This window comes from Macadamia integrifolia, unplaced genomic scaffold (genome assembly GCF_013358625.1).
Source record: "Macadamia integrifolia cultivar HAES 741 unplaced genomic scaffold, SCU_Mint_v3 scaffold94, whole genome shotgun sequence".
NCBI classification, from domain to species: domain Eukaryota; kingdom Viridiplantae; phylum Streptophyta; class Magnoliopsida; order Proteales; family Proteaceae; genus Macadamia; species Macadamia integrifolia.
In genome coordinates, this window is record NW_024870588.1 from 416,488 (window position 1) to 435,061 (window position 18,574).

Genomic DNA, 18,574 nt, shown 5'->3' on the forward strand with positions numbered 1-18,574 from the left:
AGCCGAAGCCCTAGCTACGATAACCGAAAAGAACATAAGGGACTTCTTCCAAAGGGCGGTAGTATATAGATTTGGAATCCCCCAGGTTGTGGTAACGGACAATGGAACTCAGTTTTCTAATCCAACCTTCGACGCATTCTGTGAGGCCCTCGGCATCGACCATAGGAAAACTTCCGTCGGGTATCCACCGACCAACAGACAAAGGGAAGTAACCAACCGCATACTACTTCAAGGAATAAAGAAGAGGCTAGACGATGCCAAAGACTATGGGCAGACGAGTTGCACCACATCCTCTGGGCTTACCGCACTACTGAGAGGTTAGCTACCGGAGAAACACCCTTCATGTTAACATATGGCACTGAAGCTGTACTCCCAGTGGAGATAGGGGCCATTACCCATCGGATTCGGTACTACAACGAAGACGAAAACGACGGAGGGCTCCGAGCGAATCTAGACCTCTTGGCAGAAACCAGAGAAACTTCGCAAGAAAGGATCGCCGCTTACCAGCAGAGGGTCACGAGGCACTACAACACCAAAGTTTGGAAGAACGAGTTCAGGCAGGGCGACCTCGTCCTCAGAAGGGCGGAAGTGTCGGACCCAAGACATCAAGGGAAGCTAGATCCAAATTGGGAAGGTCCCTACAGAGTCTCGAGGGTAATACGACCAGGGTCCTATCACCTAGAGACTACGGGGGGAGGAAGGGTACCTCGATCGTGGAACTCTCAGAATTTAAGAAAATTCCACCAGTAGTGAAGTGGCGAGCACGCACTCTTGTCGTTTGTAGTTCTTTCCGTTTGTAGTTTTTTTGCAATTATCGCCCTTGTGCACCTTTAACTTGTAATTCATCATCCTTAAATTCCGGAAGATTTCATTCATGGATAGTACGAAAGCTGGTTTATGGCAATTGAGAGGAATTCTCCAGGCTGATGACCTTTAACCCTACTGAACGACTGACTGAAGGCCCTCGCCTCGGTCAGGGGCCTCAGGCAGAGAGCAAGCTACGTAGGGCTAGCACCCACACCTCGGTCGAGGCACGAACAAGGATGGGCTGACCTGGCAGAGGGTCCCACCGTCGACTTGTGACCCGACTCAGGGCCGAAGGAACTTACCAAAGGCAATCGAAGGGACGGCCTTCAGCCAAGTCCTAGATCTATACGTCTAACAGACCCTTCGGCTGGAGCCGAGGGTGGACACTTGGTAAAAACTGCTTGGTGATTGTAGGGTCGGCCTCCGTCTGACTATCGAAGGGTCGGCCTTCAGCCAAGACCTAGATATATGCGTCTAAGAGACCCTTCGGCTTGAGCCCAGGGTGAACACGGTAAAAATTGCTTGGTGATTGTAGGGTCGACCTCCGTTTGACTATCGAAGGGTCGGCCTTCGTCAAAGTCCTAGATCTATGCATCTGACAGACCCGTCGGCTGGCGCCGAGGGTGGACACTTGGTAAAAATTGCTTGGTGATTACAGGGTCGACCTCCATCTGACTATCGAAGGGTCGGCCTTCGGCCAAGACCTAGATACATGCGTCTAAGAGACCCTTCGGCTCGAGCCGAGGGTGAACACTTGGTAAAAATTGCTTTATGATTGTAGGGTCGGCCTTCGTCTGACTATCGAAAGGACGGCCTTCGGCCAAGTCTCGGGGCCATGCGCCTAAGAAGGTCAACTAGGGTTTCGGCTCTTTGCACCTATCTACGAGTTAAAGACAACATTACTAAGTGGGACAGAAGAGATGAAAAAGGATTTATGCATTCATAAAGCCCGAAGGCAAGGATTACAAAATAGGCCCGAAGGCCGTAGTTACATTAAAAGCCCGAAGGCTAATTACATAAGGCCTAAAGCCTGAAACTACCAGAAGCCCGAAGGCTGATTACATAATAAAGGCGGGGGCGGTCTGAGCTGAGGCCCGAGGTGACCTCAAGGGGCGTCCATTGGGTTTGCGGCCTCGTCTTCGACTGGGAGGGTCTCTTGATCCGAACCTCCATGGCCGGGAGTAGGGGGACTTCTCGATGCAGCTGGACCTCGCCTTCCTCGCCGCAGCCTCTGCCATCGGCATCGGAAACCTCGGTGGCCGATGGGGCCACCTCCACATCGTCGTCCTCAAAGATGAGGCCGCTGTCCTCAAAGGAGACCCCAGGGTAGCACTCGAGGACCCAATCTCAAACCTCGGTAGCGCCCATTGTGTACCCTGGGGCGATGGCGCGTTTTATCTCCTCCCTGAAGTCCTCGGAGGACCGATACTCCTCGACCCCTCGAGCCTCGGCTTCCTGAATTCGGGCCTTCACCTGCGACTTCAGCTCCGAGAGCTTCCGATCGCACTCTCGGCGCTCGAAGACTAGCTCTTTCTCCAAGTGCTCCACCTTCTCGAGGAGGAGGGAGCGTTCGTTGTCCAGGGAGACCTTCTCCCTCTCGGCGACCTCAAGGTCTCGGCACATAGCCTCGGCTCGAGCCGCCAGCTGACCCATCTGATTCTGAGCCTGCACGAAACACTGAAGGTCAGAATGCAAAAAAAAAAAGTAGAAGGTAGGGGGACCGAAGCTTACCGGACGTGATCATTGCCGACGTCCCTTGCTTCTGGGCCTCGGTGGCATCTCGGGGAAGACTCCCCTTCATCACCAACTCTCGAGTGACCCGTCCGACGGCCAGTGTGTCGTCTTCCTTCACTAACCATTGGGGGACGAACCCAACTCGGCCCTTGTCGTCGCAACCCTCGGGCCTTGGGAGACAGCAGCAGGGGAGGGGTCTTGAGTAGGCCCATCTCAGCCCGGAGCTACGAGGGCCTGGACAGCCTCAGCACTCGGCCCTTCGACTCTGGGCCTCTTCTTCGGGGTCTTTGAGGACGGTCCCTTCTTCTCCTTCCGCTTCGGCCTCGGCTGTTGTTGGGCGTCACGTGCCTTGGCCTCCTTGATCTGTGCCTGCCTCGCCTCGGTGGCGGCCTTAGCCTCGGCCCTGGTGACTTACACTGCAAGAAAAAGCAAGGGAATTAGCACAAAGAACCAACACTCGAAGGAAGCAGACAGGGGCTAGCCTAACTCACCCGGGCTAAGCCCGAACTTGAAGAGTATGGCGTCGGACTTGAGGCAGTCGGCCTTGACTGGAGAACAACCTTCTTACCGCCTCGCCATTCCCAATGACTCCGCGTCTACCCCGAATAGGGCAGGGGCGGAGTTCACATCCCTAAGGTCCTGGATATCCCATACTGTGCCGAAGGGCACCCCCTCGGTCGACTTCACAAAGAAAAACTTTTCCTTCCATCCATGGATGGAAGTCGGGTAACCCTTTAGTAGCCGAAGGTCCTTTCGGGGGCAAAAATAATACCAACCCGTAAGCGCCTTGCAGGCCTGAAGAAGAAAACAATTGATGAAGAGGGGAAGGGAGAGGGGCCTCTTGTGCCGTACGAAGAAGATGACGAAGCTTAACGCTTGTCGCCACCCGTTCGGTGTTAGCTGGGTCGGGCATACCCCATAGTGTGGAAACACTTTGGTAAAGAAGGGGTGGAGGGGCAGCCGAAGACCGGCCTTGAAGGCCTCCTTGTATAAGCACAGCTCCTCGGAGTTTCGATAGCTGGCTCGGTCGGATGGTCTGGGCAGACAGAGCTCAAAAGCGTCCGAAACACTGAAGGAGGCCCTCAGCTCCTCCAGTTCTGGTTCATCCATCGTGGAGACGATGTTGAGAGCCTCCACTTCTAAGGGCTCCTGGGTCTGGGCTCGGGAATCGAGCAGCCTCTCCCTGAACCCCTCACCGTTGGAGCCACCCCTGGACCCCGACGGTGAGGCCGCGGACGATGAGTCCCGGGAGGAGGGAGAGTCGATGGAATCCGAGGACATCCCTCGGACTTCCCCTGGACTCCTATGCCTACGTTTCAGCCTCGACCTCTCGCAGGACGATGGGCTGTAGCCTGATGAGGAAGACATCACTTACTTGTGGGTGTCGCTAAACTAAGGGAAGTAAGATGAAGGCGAAGGTTCAAAGGGACACCGAGGCTGAAGGTGAGCTCTCCGAAGGGAAAAGAAAAGTGCCCCACAAATGGCCCCCCACACTATATAGATGGGGGGGGGAAAGGCGGTACGACTTCCTGAGCATTAATGGCACCGCCACGTCAGGATACGAAGCCTCGAGGTTTGCGCCCGAACGGACCTAACAGAAGGCCTCCCCCTCGGTTGGGAGTTCGGCCAAAGCCGAACGGACCTGACCGAGGGTCCCCCCTTCGCTTGGGAGTTCGGGCAAAGCCGAACGGACCTGACCGAGGGTCCCCCTTTCGGTTGGGAGTCCGACCAAAGCTGAATAGACCTGACCGAGGGTCCCGCTGTCGATTGGGAGTTTGGCTAAAGCCGAACGGACCTGACCGAGGGTCCCCCCTTCGGTTGGGAGTTCGGCCAAAGACGAACGGACCTGACTGAGGGTACCCCTGTCGGTTGGGAGTTCGGCCAAATCCGACGGACCTGACGGAGGGTCCCCCTTCGGTTGGGAGTTCGGCCAAAGCCGGACGGACCTTACCGAGGGTCCCCCTTTCGGTTGGGAGTTCGTCCAAAGCCGAACGGACCTAACCGAGGGTACCACTGTCGATTGGGAGTTCGACCAAAGCTGAACGGACCTGACCGAGGGTCCTCACCTCGGCAGGGGGCTCGGTGTAAGGCCGATCTGAATCGACCGAAGGTCTTTCCCTCGGTCGACCCCAAGCCTCGGTCGCTAGTAATGCCAAGGCCGAAGGAACAAGTCAAAAAAAAAGAAAAAAAAGAGAAGACGATGAAGAAGAAGAAGATGTTGGTTACTCCCACAGGAAGAAGCTCCTAGTGGGAGTAAGGGGGCTCCTGATACAGCCAAATTGGCCTCTCGGTGGGAAAATGACACGTGTCGCCTCTGAGACACGTGTCCTCCGCCAGATAAAGGTTCCAAGAAATCACTCACGCTTAAGCACGCTCAATCACTCAGGCACGCTCACAAAATCACACGGGATCACGTCGTCTGCATGAGGGGGAATATTCCCCATGAGGAGGACGGTTGTAGGGGAGAAGGACGGGGAAAAAGACAAGAAGGAAATCCTAGCCCGAAGAAGGATATAAGGAGGCCGAGAGGAAGGAAGAAGGTAAGCTCTGATACCCTCACCATTACTCCCTTATTGAACTGTGCGGCCGACCCTGACTTGAGCGTCAGAGGACTAACCCCGGACAAAGCTCCGGGACTCCGTCGTCTATGTTTGTGTAGGTTCGACTAGCAGGTTTTTTTGGCAGCAACAATATTTGATTTCATTTTCTCATTGTTCATGACTGTTAGTGCTTATCCCTATTCTTGAGCCGGATCAATAGCCTTATTTCTTTCTGAAACGAAGATCTGCACTTACATAGGTTAGAAACTGGCCCGGAGACCCCTCCGGGAAGAAAGCTGCGATGAGGGATCAAATGAGTTTCAGGTCCTCAGAATTGCTTTCCTTCCTCTTCTGATGTGTAATCCTTTTATAATGATTCTGGCTCTCTTCCTATTGGCTGACTTGTTCACTTGTGGTGGAACTGGCCTTCTTTATAACATTTGACTTAACCATAGTTCACCTTTAATTAAATAACTATCAGGGTAGTTAAGGAACACACTTAAAGTGACGTGGGGCTATTTCTTGTGATTAAGGCTGCAGTCGGTGTGGTCAGTAGGAGGGATGGTCGAATGGTTAGTCTTTGCCTAGTCAAGCCTCATGGTCATTCTTGTTCCTATTGGAGGTAGGTCTTGGTCTTGATCTGGTGCTAACCGACCCCAACCATTCCTTGGTTGTAGTATGCATATTATGGTATATATCATAGATAAAAAGGAAGTACAGTGTATGATATACTATCTTGCAAAAAGGTTTACCTTTTGTAGAATGCTTATGGAATCTAATTATTTAAAGATTCTTAATGGCCATCTTATATCCGATGAAAATGAGTCTTAAGATTCTTGCAAGACCAACTATACCCGGATAATCTCTTATTATTGGGTTTGTATATGTTTGGGTCAGGTGTTGGGTCCATTACATATATACGGATTAAATTGTATTTGTATGGGAGATTAAAGCTTTTAGGGTTTCCTATATATTTGTCTTTGTGGCGGGGCACACAAGCAAAAAGATCACACAATAAAGTAGAGAGTAGTACATAGATACTCTATTTGGAGCACTTTATCAAAAATACCGCTGCATCAAGGGATAATCAAAAACTTCTCTCTTTCATTCTATTTCATTCTAAACAATTTCTGGAATATGTGGCTGGCTTATCATGACTGGATTTTCTGAAACTCTATAAAATCTGTACATAGTATCATTCGAAATTCTTTGGATTTTTAAGGCATTTATTAGTGGATTTTGCAATCAACAAAGAAGAAGTACCCAAGTTATTTGGCTTCCTTCACCTTCTATGTCAAAGTTAATGTAGTGGAGCTTCTTAAGGTAATCCAGGAGTTTTCAGGCACTATAATGGTTTCTTTTGACATTTCTTCTTCACTGGACTAGGAATTATATATTCTTGTGTTGCTGAGGCCTTAGCTTTATATCTTTCATACTCTTAAGAAGGCTTTAGAGTTGGGCTATAAATTGGTTTGGGTTGAAAGTGATAATTCCGTTGTCAACATTCTTAATCTCAAATTCCAGTCTATTATGTGGAGAATCAGGAAGATTATCAGTCACTGCTGGTCCAAAAAAAAAAAAAATAGACACTTGGATGGATTTATGCATTTTTGCCGAAGTACATAAAATCTTTATGCTCATTTGTAGTTGCTTGCTTGATTTCTTTCTTGTATTTGCATATTCGTTCCCAACACATAAGATTTCACCCCACTTTTTTTTTAAATTACTTGCTTTGCACTTGAAAGTGAAAGAAAATAAATACGGAACGATTCATGAAGATCGATAAGCATGCATGACAAACACTACAAAAACAAGTTTTAGGCATATCTGAACCCATGATTGAAGAATAAGAATTCCTCAATGTCTTCTTGTATGCTCCTCGTACAACACGATCAATGTTGGTCTGGTCTACCCTCTTTCCCTTTTGTTTTTGGTTGTTAGCCTCACTTAATGGGTCAGTGATAACTATATATAGGGGTGAAGGTAGGGACCGACCCTGCAATAAAATTAAGGTTTCCTCCCCATTAAGGAAACAATACCTTAGGTCCAAACATAGTAATAAATATTTCATACCATTAAGGTGTGCTAATAGAATCCAATATCTCCATAGAGATCACTTACCAATAATATTGGATTATTTCTGCTTACTCCATCTTTAGTCAACACCACTAAATCGGTTTTGGAAACAAATCTTTGACTATGCTAGCCCACCTAATAGGAAATCTTACAATCTCCCACTTTGGCAGCATATGTCACAAGTTTTAGATTTTAAAATTTATTTAAAACAACTCTCCGATTTAGATAAATTGAATGTGACCACAAAAAAAACAGTGTCGAATGGAGTGCACCTTAAACCAAATGCCTTGGTCCAAATGAGAATTACAAATACCCAACCGTATTGATCATCACATCTAAAGCGATATGAGACCACACACGTCAAAGTGCTCATAACATCACCGACTTGGACTGAGCAGTATGAAAGTGTGATATGAAAATAACATGCTATAGTGATCATCATGTCTATTTCTAAATTGATCCTGGCTCGAAAACCAAATGAGCCTTATGAGACAAATACCGAAGGTCTCATTAACTACAAGCATCTCCCAAACGCTCAAGCTTCAATTAATGAAGCTCATTGGGACTGGGTCCGGATGTCCCACAACACTAGCACTAGACCTCAATCAAACGAGGCTTTCCTAGCGACTGGATGTGTGTGTATTGACTGGAACCTCAGATACCGAATGAGGTAAATACACCACATATAACCTCAATTTTCTTTATGATGCAAATAAATAAGTGTATACATATAAACAAATGTCCATAATAAAAATGCATATATATTCTTGAGAAGAATAATAATGCATCATATGTATAAACTAAAACTGAAAGTCAAATGCAAACATATTGAGCAAAACTCCCACTAATAAAATACATCAAAATAACTAACAAGTCTTATATTAGTGACATGCTCTTGAAAGACTTTTGAAGTCAAGCCTTAGTAAGATGATCTGCAATCATGTTTTCTGTAGCAATCTGTTCCATTGTAATCTGTGACTCTTGAACTTTCTCTTTGACAAAAAATTACTTAATGTCAATGTGTTTAGAGTCTGAAGTACTTTTACGGTTATGAGAGAAACAAACCGCAGCGGAGTTGTCACAGAACATCCTCAATGGTTTAGATATAGAGTCAACAATTTGTAATAATATAGTTCTACAGAAATTTATGATTCATGAGCTTACTTCCACTGATCTTTAGATAAACCTATTCGATTCCTCCCATTTTCATAAAGAACCTTAGCTTGAACATAATTAACAACCACTGGCTTAGGAGGCTCATCAATTAAGATTAAAATTTATTATCATAATGGCCAGAGAAGTATTATAGGATTAGTTACATTCCTTAAAATTAGAACCATTCAATCTTTTTAACAGAAAATAGCTGAGAAGTCAAAGCTGACAAATATAATCATACATATTTACCAAAATATATAATATGCAAGAACAGAAGGCCCAATAATATAATTAAGTCTGACTAATTGGGCTATTAATCAGATTTATCCCAGTATTGTTTTCAATAACTGTAGGAAAACAGAAACTGGGGAAAGATCCGAAGTCATCGGGGTCACACCTGTGGTGGCAAGATTTCCCAACATGTAGTGAAATCTTTCACATGTAAGGCGAGACGCTCGAAACAACACCACTTTGAAGATTCCGTCACCTGTGGTGGCAAGACAAGAACCTCCAAAGCTATGAAGCCCAAAATGTCACTCTCACACTATCAAGCGAAATCGACCAAATGAAGACTCACCTGTGGTGGCAATAGCACATCATTCGCCATATGGTCTCCTTGACTGCAACCCATCCTGAATAGTCAATAGTAATTTCACAATCTCAGTAACTAGCCCACTAATTGGAAGCATAATCACTGAAATTATGAAAACCTATAGACTTGGATTGCTACTAAATGCCCGTGGGTTTAGATTTTGGATGCAAATAACAAGATGAGCTATTTCAGTATTTAATTAATAAAATATTCACCATAAGCCCACAAAAGCAACCCATTATAAACCCTAATAGTCAATATGGTAACACCATAATTTGACAGTTATCAAAGTGAGTACATTCTTAGTATGACAGTTTTGTACTTCCAGTCATTACTATAAATAAATAAAAATCTAAATAATGACAACATGCTAAATATGAAAGTTCATAACATTTATTCATGATAACAAAAAACACATGAAATATGTTACTTTATCCATAATTCATTAGATATACAAAGTTATATACAAAAATGAACTTTCAACCCAAATGACTTTAATATCCAACATAAATATTAGCCCATAAACTTTAAAGTCAATCATAATAAAGCCCCATAATTTCTTTAAGTCAAAAGAAAATTAGCTAATAGGGCACATGCACCGAATAACTTATAGGCTAAAAACAACAATAAGTCTTTAATAAATAAAGGTAATGTTGGCTTAGATCCATAATAAATATAAATAACTCCATAGGCTTTATACCAATAAGCCACTAAAACTTCAATGAGTTCATTTAAATCATTCAAATATAATATATCTATTTTATCTCGATGACTTTTCAATAAAATTGAACTTTATCACAAGTACAAATATGACATATAAATTTGAAGAAATATTACTTAGACAATGCACTTGTGATATTTTGAATCATAAATGGGTGTCAAAACTCATAATTATGTGTCTCGTGACGAAACCTGATGTCACGGATGATTAATATAACATCGAAGAAATATCAAAATACCCCAGATTGACTTAAAATTTATGAAACGACAAGTGTAGTATACATAATAAAACATGTATGATACATCTATTACCCTCAATAGGATAATAATTTATTCTCCCACTAATATAAGAGAGTAGGACTAGGTGACCGAATAAGTACCATTTATAAGAGTCAATATCAGTTTATATTAGAACTACATCTAACTGTTGGGTTGAATAAACATGGCCAAACTATTCAACAGTATAAACAGATTTCAGAAGTCATTTCAATAAATCAAAATTAAATGATTTCTTATTCCATTTGCATAAACTGTTTATGGTGTATACAATTATTAAACTCCAAAACTGGATTTCAATGAAATTATGATGAAAATAGTTAATAAACCATCAACATGTACAAGCAACGTAGGATGATCTTGTGTCATAACATCTCAAATGTGAGTATATGTATCATCATTAATATTAATCTTTAAGATGCCAACTCTACCCACAAGAATCTTCACAAAAAAATCGATTTAAATAGACCACATCAATAACAAAGTTTAACTTGGTGCAATTCATGTGCATTCACTGTAATGACTATATCACTTAAGAGTTATAACTGAAACTGTATCCTTATCCTTTAAAACAGGAATACATTGGTCTTCCCATTTTCTTGTATTAACTGTGAAAAGAACAATAACTTTTGAGATCCCCTTACCTTTGGGATCAGAATCCTTAGGTTACTGTCATTTTCTTTTACTTTGGTGACATTATCTTGAGGCAAATGTCACCTACTATGCTGCCCTAGGGAAAATCATGGAAGAACAAGATACGTCACTTTGGTGGAATCCACATCACCCTTTCATGGTTTCCTAGAAATGCGTTTTGCAGCTAAACAAGTGCGGAAGCTTACACCAGTTTAACTTCAATATATTTATACATCATAGAGTATTCCAAATATGACATGCAAACATAAAATGTCATTAATTTTCTGTATATGTCATTCATAAATGATTTTTTTTTTAATATCATAGTAATGATAAACCAATGCAAAAACATGCATAAACAGAAATACAATTCTGAAGTCACTATAGAATAAAGACAAAACACTATAGCTGTTCCAAAACAGTTATGGAACACAAAATATAGGTCTCATTTTTCTTGTTTTAAATTCAACCAGTATATTGAACATATATCCACTGGTCGAACCATAAACAACATTTTAGAATATATAATTACATCCTCCCACTGGTTTGATCAGTTAAGTAATTGTCCACAACATCCCAAGTACATAATAAAGTGACATCATGAAAAATAATGGTATTTTATTATTCACAAGGCCTTGGGACTCTCAAAATAATTGTTTTAAATATGAAAAACTTCATTGGACATTATTTGAAGACTGACTATTACAAAAAGACTCATTTATTTCAATGTATTTTCGTTAAAATTACCTTTATCATAAATAGATATAGACTATGTCACAGACAATATAGTATTGAAGAACCCATCAAAATAACCGGGGTTGGTTTAAGAAAATCACAAAACAACAAGTTTATGCCATATAAATAAATCAATACATAGACAATATTAGATTTATCTATCAACTGTAGTAGGACAAAATTTTATCCTACAAAATATAACGGTATTATAGATTTTGTAATCTCAGGTGTGACAGTATTTCGTCCTCTCAAGTGGCACAATAAATACCCATCATAAGAGTCAATAAACCAATTCATTTTGAACCGAATTAAAACTGGTTCGAATCAAGATAATACCTAAACTAATGGTCAACAATCATTATGTAAACAAATTTCAATACCACAAGCAAACAAGCCTTTTAAGTCATTGTTCATTTAAGAAACAAACAAACAACACCCCCTCCTTTTTTTTTTATTTTTTATTTTTTTTTTTTTTTTTTTTGATAAATCCAGGACCATGGCCAAGTTCAAACCTAATCCTATCAACCAATTGACCCAATTCGTCTATCTTGCTTGAACTGGTTTGATTCGTCTTACTATTGATTCATTACTTAATAAGAAAAGAGAATATACAAAAGGAAAAAGGAAAATTTTATCCTTACAAAAGACAAAAGTCTTATAATATAACGGATACCCAAACAAACTTTTATGGCAGCCTTAAGTATATAACAGGAAGTTTCCAAAATCAAATTTTCTTTAATTATTTAAATAAATGCAATCCAACCTACTAAAAGGAACTACTTAATTTTAGGTTTCTCAATTTTGAAAACCGAATTACTCTACTTTATAAACACTTAAAATATCTTTGTTTATTCAAAAATATATATAACTTGACAACTGTTGTGCATTCCAAAGAAAACAAAGTCAAAAGCTTTCAACAAGTGTGGAATCAATCAGGATTTTTAAACCATGGGTGAGGGTATTGGACTTTTATTCTCTCTTCTGAAAACTGAGAAATAACAGATAATATAATCCTACACATGCAATTTTATAATGCAGTGGATATGTTAGTTATTCTAATATGATTGATTGATCTATAACAGGCCAGGACAAGAACGGATTGTATTCCAACTCCAAAATTTTTAAAAGAAGACACAAGGTGCCATCAGCCAACCACAGCATTGACATCTTCCAACCAACAACCAGAGTAGCACCACCAGTCCCAAAAACTCCATTTTAAGTAAGTCCAGCTGAGCAAGGTTAGTAGAGAGCAAAGATGATAGTGGTACGGTATTGTGTCGGCAGCTGAGAACACCTTGCATATTCCATCATTTTGTAGGTTATTGCTCCTGAATCTTCTGGAGTGGAAGAAAGCGAGTGTAGGATGTGTGATCGCATTGCTATCCAGGCAATGCATCTGACATAATTATTGGTGGTAGGAAATATGATTTACGTTTACTTCTCAAATGATCACAAAGAAATCAAGTGCCGAACAATGAAGTATTGTACGACAATCTCAATGTGACCGGCCAACTCTTGGGGCTTACACCTGTCGTTGTTATCAGGATCAATGCGGGTGACCTGATCTAGTACCGAGAACACTATGGTGACAGCATAAGCCTCTCTGGCTAAATTAGTGATCATCGCTCCAGAATCAGCAATGACACAACCGGTGCTGACCAAGATCATGAAAGTCTGGAGAAAGGCCTCAGACGTGATATTGTCCTCGGAGACAAGCTTTCCGCCTAGTCCCAACTTTTTTTTTTTTTATTTATTTAAATCTAAGAGGTATCAAAGGTTTTATTTGATCAAATTTTGTCCTTTAGTAATAATATATAATATATTACTTTTCTCGTTTCTTCAAAACAAAACGACTCGAGGAGAATAAATTGATTTTTATTACTGGTGGTACAACCGATCGATTTTTCATGAACAAGACTCTGATACCATTGAAAGAAAATAAATACGGAACGATTCATGAAAATCGATAAGCATGCACGACAAACACTACAAAAACAAGTTTTAGGCATACCTGAATCCATGGTTGAAGAATAAGAACTCCTCAATGTCTTCTTGTATGCTCCTCGTACAACACGATCAATGTTGGTCTGGTCTACCCTCTTTCCCTTTTGCTTTTGGTTGTTAGCTTCACTTAATGGGTCAATGATAACTATATGTAGGGGTGAGGGTAGGGACCAACCCTGCAATAAAATTAACGTTTCCTCTCCATTAAGGAAACAATACCTCAGGTCCACACATAGTAATAAATATTTCATACCATTAAGGTGTGCTAATAGAATCAAATATCTCCATAGAGATCACTTACCAATAATATTGGATTCTTTCTGTTTACTCCATTTTTAGTCAACACCACTAAATCGATTTTGGAAACAAATCTTTGACTATGCTAGCCCACCTAATAGGAAATCTTACAGAAAGATCATATATATTGCAAGTACAAATCAGAGAAAGTTCAGGCATTGATGTTCATGTATAATACCTACTTAAGTCATAGTTATTCAGACTATTGTGGATTCCATGTTGACGATTAATCGTGCGCTGTCTTTCAATATCTACTACTAGTCGGGATCTGCCCTATATTATTTCTTCATTTATCCTTACTTCGTCTTAAGACTTTGCATTCTCATTTTTCGATTAATGGGGATTGGTCAATATTTTTACTTGTGCTTTAATACATGAAGAAAAGTTCTTTCATCGGTAGACCAAAGAAGGGATAACATGGTCTGGTGCTCTAGACCACGAGATGGAATAGAACTCTCCTTCATTGGACAAAGTATCTGAAATTACCCCTAGAATGTTGAGTTCTATCCCTTCCATGTCCCTAAAGTACCATAATCTATCAAACCATCAAAACCTTTCCCTTAATATATTACATGGTTTTTAGCTTTTGATGTTACTAACCATTCTCACAAAGTAAAGTCAAAGTCACATACACTCCATGCATTCAAGAAAGGCAAACTTAATTTTCAACATATCAAATGATACCAAACTTGGATTAAGTGATACAATTGAACTACATTAATTTCTATGACAAAATTCAATTATACAACAACAACAACAAATTAGTGGGCAACAATTAACTTCTTACTTGATGATTTCAAATTATCATATAACTTAGTGGTCACCAACTCCTATGGGTCATTATCATTAGTTACAATAATGTTGCTAGTTGAGGGATTCTTTGATTCATTAAGCATGAAACGGGATGCCTCAATTGCCTCCTCAATTGATAAGGACACAGATTCCTTTCCAATGGTCTCAATAAAATTTGATACCATCAACTTCTCCAACACTGCTACCCTAGGGTTTACTAGTACCACCTGTTCAAAAAAAAAAAAAAAAAAAAAAAAACCATTTCCATTAGGAACCAAGTTAAAAGGAATATAATTTGGTGTAAATTTGTTTTGGATATTAGTCATCATTATACAGAGAGATATTAATGTTTTACCTTAATTCCTCTCTTTGCAATGTCCCTTTGTACTTCAAATAACATTTCAATGCCAGTCATGTCAATAGATGTAACTCCTATGATGATATAGCCACAGGTAAATCAGAATTACTAACTTTAGGGTAAAAATGAGATACTATATAACAAAATGAAAGTCTATTTTAGTTTAGGATCATATGGACACTAATTAACATGCATAACAGAAACATAAAAATGGGTGTTTCATATCATGAAAGGAATGCCATTTCTTTTTCTTTTTGGTAATAACATCTTCATGCAGTGAAGAAGGGTCGAGATTACAAGTAGAAACACAACTTTTAAGAAACATAGGGAGTGATATTATAATGCATAAGTACAACCATGTTCTTATATATGTTGCTTACAAGTATTTGTTTATAGATAGTAAGGTATTCATTCAGAAGCTTACCTCCAAAATCTAGTATAAGATGCTCAAGATCATGTCCTTTCGAGCTTTTTACGTCCAGATCATCTTCAATCCACCTTGTGATCCTAGTTTAAGCAAATAAAAATATGGTTACAAATCTAATGATTTTGTTATAACCCAAGAATTTTAGCCAGCATCAAATAATAAATATTCGATATAAGGGAAAAGGTTTTCTGAGCAAGTGGCATAGAGAGTGCATCAATAAAGAGCAATTAAATCGCTTCATGTATATAGGGAGCAAAGAGGTCATTTCATGTAAGGAGAGAGATAGAGAAAGTGCTAGTGTACCATTTGCAATCGGCTCAATGAACTTTTTTTCTTTTTTTGGCTAACAATGGTTATCTAGGCCTTCCCGAAGGCCTGACTAGTCCCGTGGGCCCATACTGACCCCACAACTACATAGACCGGGTCATACCAGTGTTAAATGGGAACTATTCAACTTTCACTGAAAGTAGCGAAGAGAACACCCCCGTGTGAGTGGCCCAAGGTATGCCTAGTGGGAGTGGAACTTAGGACGTCCGAGTGAACATTTTACCTATATATAATTAATTAATTAATTTGTGTCATTATCTTTGACAGTATATATCTCTATATAACTTACTTTTCTCTAATGTAAGCAGAATTAGCAAAGTAAATAGGAGATCCCAGCTGTAGAATAAGAATGCCAGGGACCTCAGTTGCACTAGGGTATTGCTCTATATCACGAAACATGGTTGAACTAGGAATGTTCCCAAGCTTGGCAGTACCAGGCCTGGCTACATACAGAAGCGCTCTAACTATTGACAATCCTATCTGCAACAAAGTAGAAAAAAATGTTATTTGACACTTTTAGGGCTGTCAATAAGAAAAATCCTTAACTAATTGTGAGCTAAGAGAAATCCTCACTGATAACATGAGGCCAATGTCCATGCTAATGAAGCTGACACCCAAAAAGGCAGCCATACAAATGCAGAAGTCAAACTTGTCGACCTTGAAAAGGCGATAAGCTTCATCGTACTTGATGAGCCCAAACATTGCAGACATGATAATTGCAGAGAGAGCTACAAGAGGGGTGTAGCGGAAGAGAGGAGCCAAGAATAATAGAGTAAGCATCATACATAGAGACATCACTACGTTTGACATTTGTGTCTTAGATCCTGCATTGTAATTAACCGCAGATTTTGAAAATGGACCTACAAATCATAAGATCATATATATATATGAGAATTAGAGCAATTTAGAACAACCCAGTGCATGAGGCTCCTGCTACTGCAAGGTCTGGGAGGGGCATATGTATGAGATTGTGATAGAAAATATAGAAAGCAAATTAAAAGTAATGAATCCAAAGTGCTCAACACCTGTGGTCAAATAGCATGAAGTAAGGGAACCAACAAGGTTCATTATCCCAAAAGCTATCATCTCTTTATTCCCATCTATTTTGTAGTTTTTCATTACAGCAAAACTCCTTCCTATGGCAATACCTTCCTGCATGGAAGAAGAAAGAGAAAAATATAAATTAAACACATAAATTAGAAACTACATGGGAAGAGAAGAGGAAACATATAGAAATTTAAGTGCACTCTTAGAAGTCTTACAGCTAAAGCCAAGATGCCTGTGATAATCCCAGCTTTTATAGTTGTAGGAAGATACTCAGAATTAAAGTTTAGTTGTTTAAGAGATGAAGGATTTAATCCTTTATTCAAGTGACCCACCTGCCACGTATATAATAAGACAATATTGTTAGGTCTTATAGATAAGAAACTCTTATGTGATAATCAAATTTTTCTTCAAACTGAATCTTTATTTTCTTTCTTAAATCTAAGAATTTGATTGCAAAATATAATAAAATTAAATAATCATACAAAAAAAGAATCACGACAATGATAGAGTACCATTTTTCTCTCAAATGGGATTTTCATCTATTATTTTTTCTTTCCCTTAGTCAACCATGTGGGCCTCATATGAATGATATCATTTCCCTCATCATTATTACCGTGAGACGTTCAAATTCTCACAACCTGACACGAGTCCTGGAAAATCCTTTCCATAATATAAAGTTTTTACTTTAATTTCTATTTCTCACCTCTTTATTTCTCTTGCAACCGCAGAGAATAAGTAAAATAAGGGATCATGGTGACGCAAATGTATCATTTTTGTCAAACTTGGTCATACCTTACCAAAGATAGCACTTACATGTCACATGTTTTGAAGACGTAACACGCCTTTCAATAAAATAATGGGCCGCTATTCTGAACAGCTCCCAGCCGTCCAATCTACAAACTTTGTCAACCTAATTCTAACAAAGGTCTAGTGTCCACATGTGTTTTACGTATGGGTGATTACTCCCCTAGTCGAAATTTTCCTCATATATCATGAAAGAGAGGATGACTTAGGTTGTATTTGATATGCATTCTTTAAATGCATCATCAGTCAATAATATATTTTAAGAAATTATATCAATAAAGACATTGCATTACTCTTATGATCTTGAACATCTGCATCAACTATTATATTAAATATTTGAAAATCAAATTGAACCCCTAAAAATAATGAAACTTTTTTTTCTTATTTTTATTAATATATACAATAAACCGAAACCTAATCAGTCTGGAAACAACTGAGACCGAACTTCATTTATGATCCATTTTCGATAAACATGCCAATAACTGATGAATTGATGATCGTACAAGGATAAGGGTGTCAATTTATGGAAACCAATCGTTTGAAACCATGCCAAAATAAAATTAAAAAAGATTCAATAAGGTTTCAGTACGAAAAGGGTTTCTTTCCCGGAATATATACTGAACTACATCTATTTACTTGTTTTTAACAGATTATGGAATACCAAATTATAGACTACATATATGATATATCCCATAAAAGGCCAAAAAAAAAAAAAAAAAAAAAAAAAAAAAAGAAGAAGCAAAAGTATTGAATAGAAACCATACCAAAATTGTATTTGTATCAAATGGAAATCGTATTGAGTCGGTTCAGTATTGATATTAAAAATTTTAGAATGCTCTCCTTATGGTTCAGTTTCGGGTATCTACTCACCGTCTTCTGTACCATACTAAAATCGTACTAAAATACTGAAACCGTAGCAATTGACACTCTCATAAAAGGAGAATATCTCTTATTCCTACATTAATTCTATGTGATATTGGGTTTTAGACATTGGTAGGATAAGATTTTTTAACCTCAATCATCTTATAACTAATTAAACAGGAGATGGGGTTGAAGATTAATAAGGGATGAAACTTAACAGTTTGGATGCCATGCTTCTCCCCATGAACTAAGTAAGCAAAAACACAGCCCACAACTATGGTTGCCATTGGAGCAATTGCCGATACCCAAAATAGCTTTGGCCTGTTCCTCACCTGCAACCAAATTCTAATCTTTAATTTATACTTTTACAAAGAAAGTCTCTATTAAAT

The 18,574-nt window shown here is 39.8% G+C and overlaps 1 protein-coding gene across 2 annotated transcripts in view; it reads right to left on the reverse strand.

Annotated features, from left to right (window-relative positions):
- Positions 1-14,211: 14,211 nt before the first annotated feature.
- LOC122070510 (probable sulfate transporter 3.5) overlaps positions 14,212-18,574 on the reverse strand; it is a 5,605-nt gene continuing 1,242 nt past the window's right edge. Inside the window, exons 5-12 of one of the 2 annotated variants that reach the window (XM_042634675.1) lie at positions 18,404-18,517; positions 16,736-16,852; positions 16,499-16,625; positions 16,047-16,297; positions 15,763-15,953; positions 15,144-15,226; positions 14,717-14,793; positions 14,212-14,588 (exon numbers count right to left, since the gene is read on the reverse strand). In XM_042634675.1, coding sequence (XP_042490609.1) covers positions 14,400-14,588; positions 14,717-14,793; positions 15,144-15,226; positions 15,763-15,953; positions 16,047-16,297; positions 16,499-16,625; positions 16,736-16,852; positions 18,404-18,517 — 1,149 coding nt within the window. In that variant the 3' untranslated portion in view covers positions 14,212-14,399. Of the gene's footprint in view, positions 14,589-14,716; positions 14,794-15,143; positions 15,227-15,762; positions 15,954-16,046; positions 16,334-16,498; positions 16,626-16,735; positions 16,853-18,403; positions 18,518-18,574 lie in introns of both variants that reach the window. The other variant, XM_042634674.1, reaches the window with a different exon arrangement.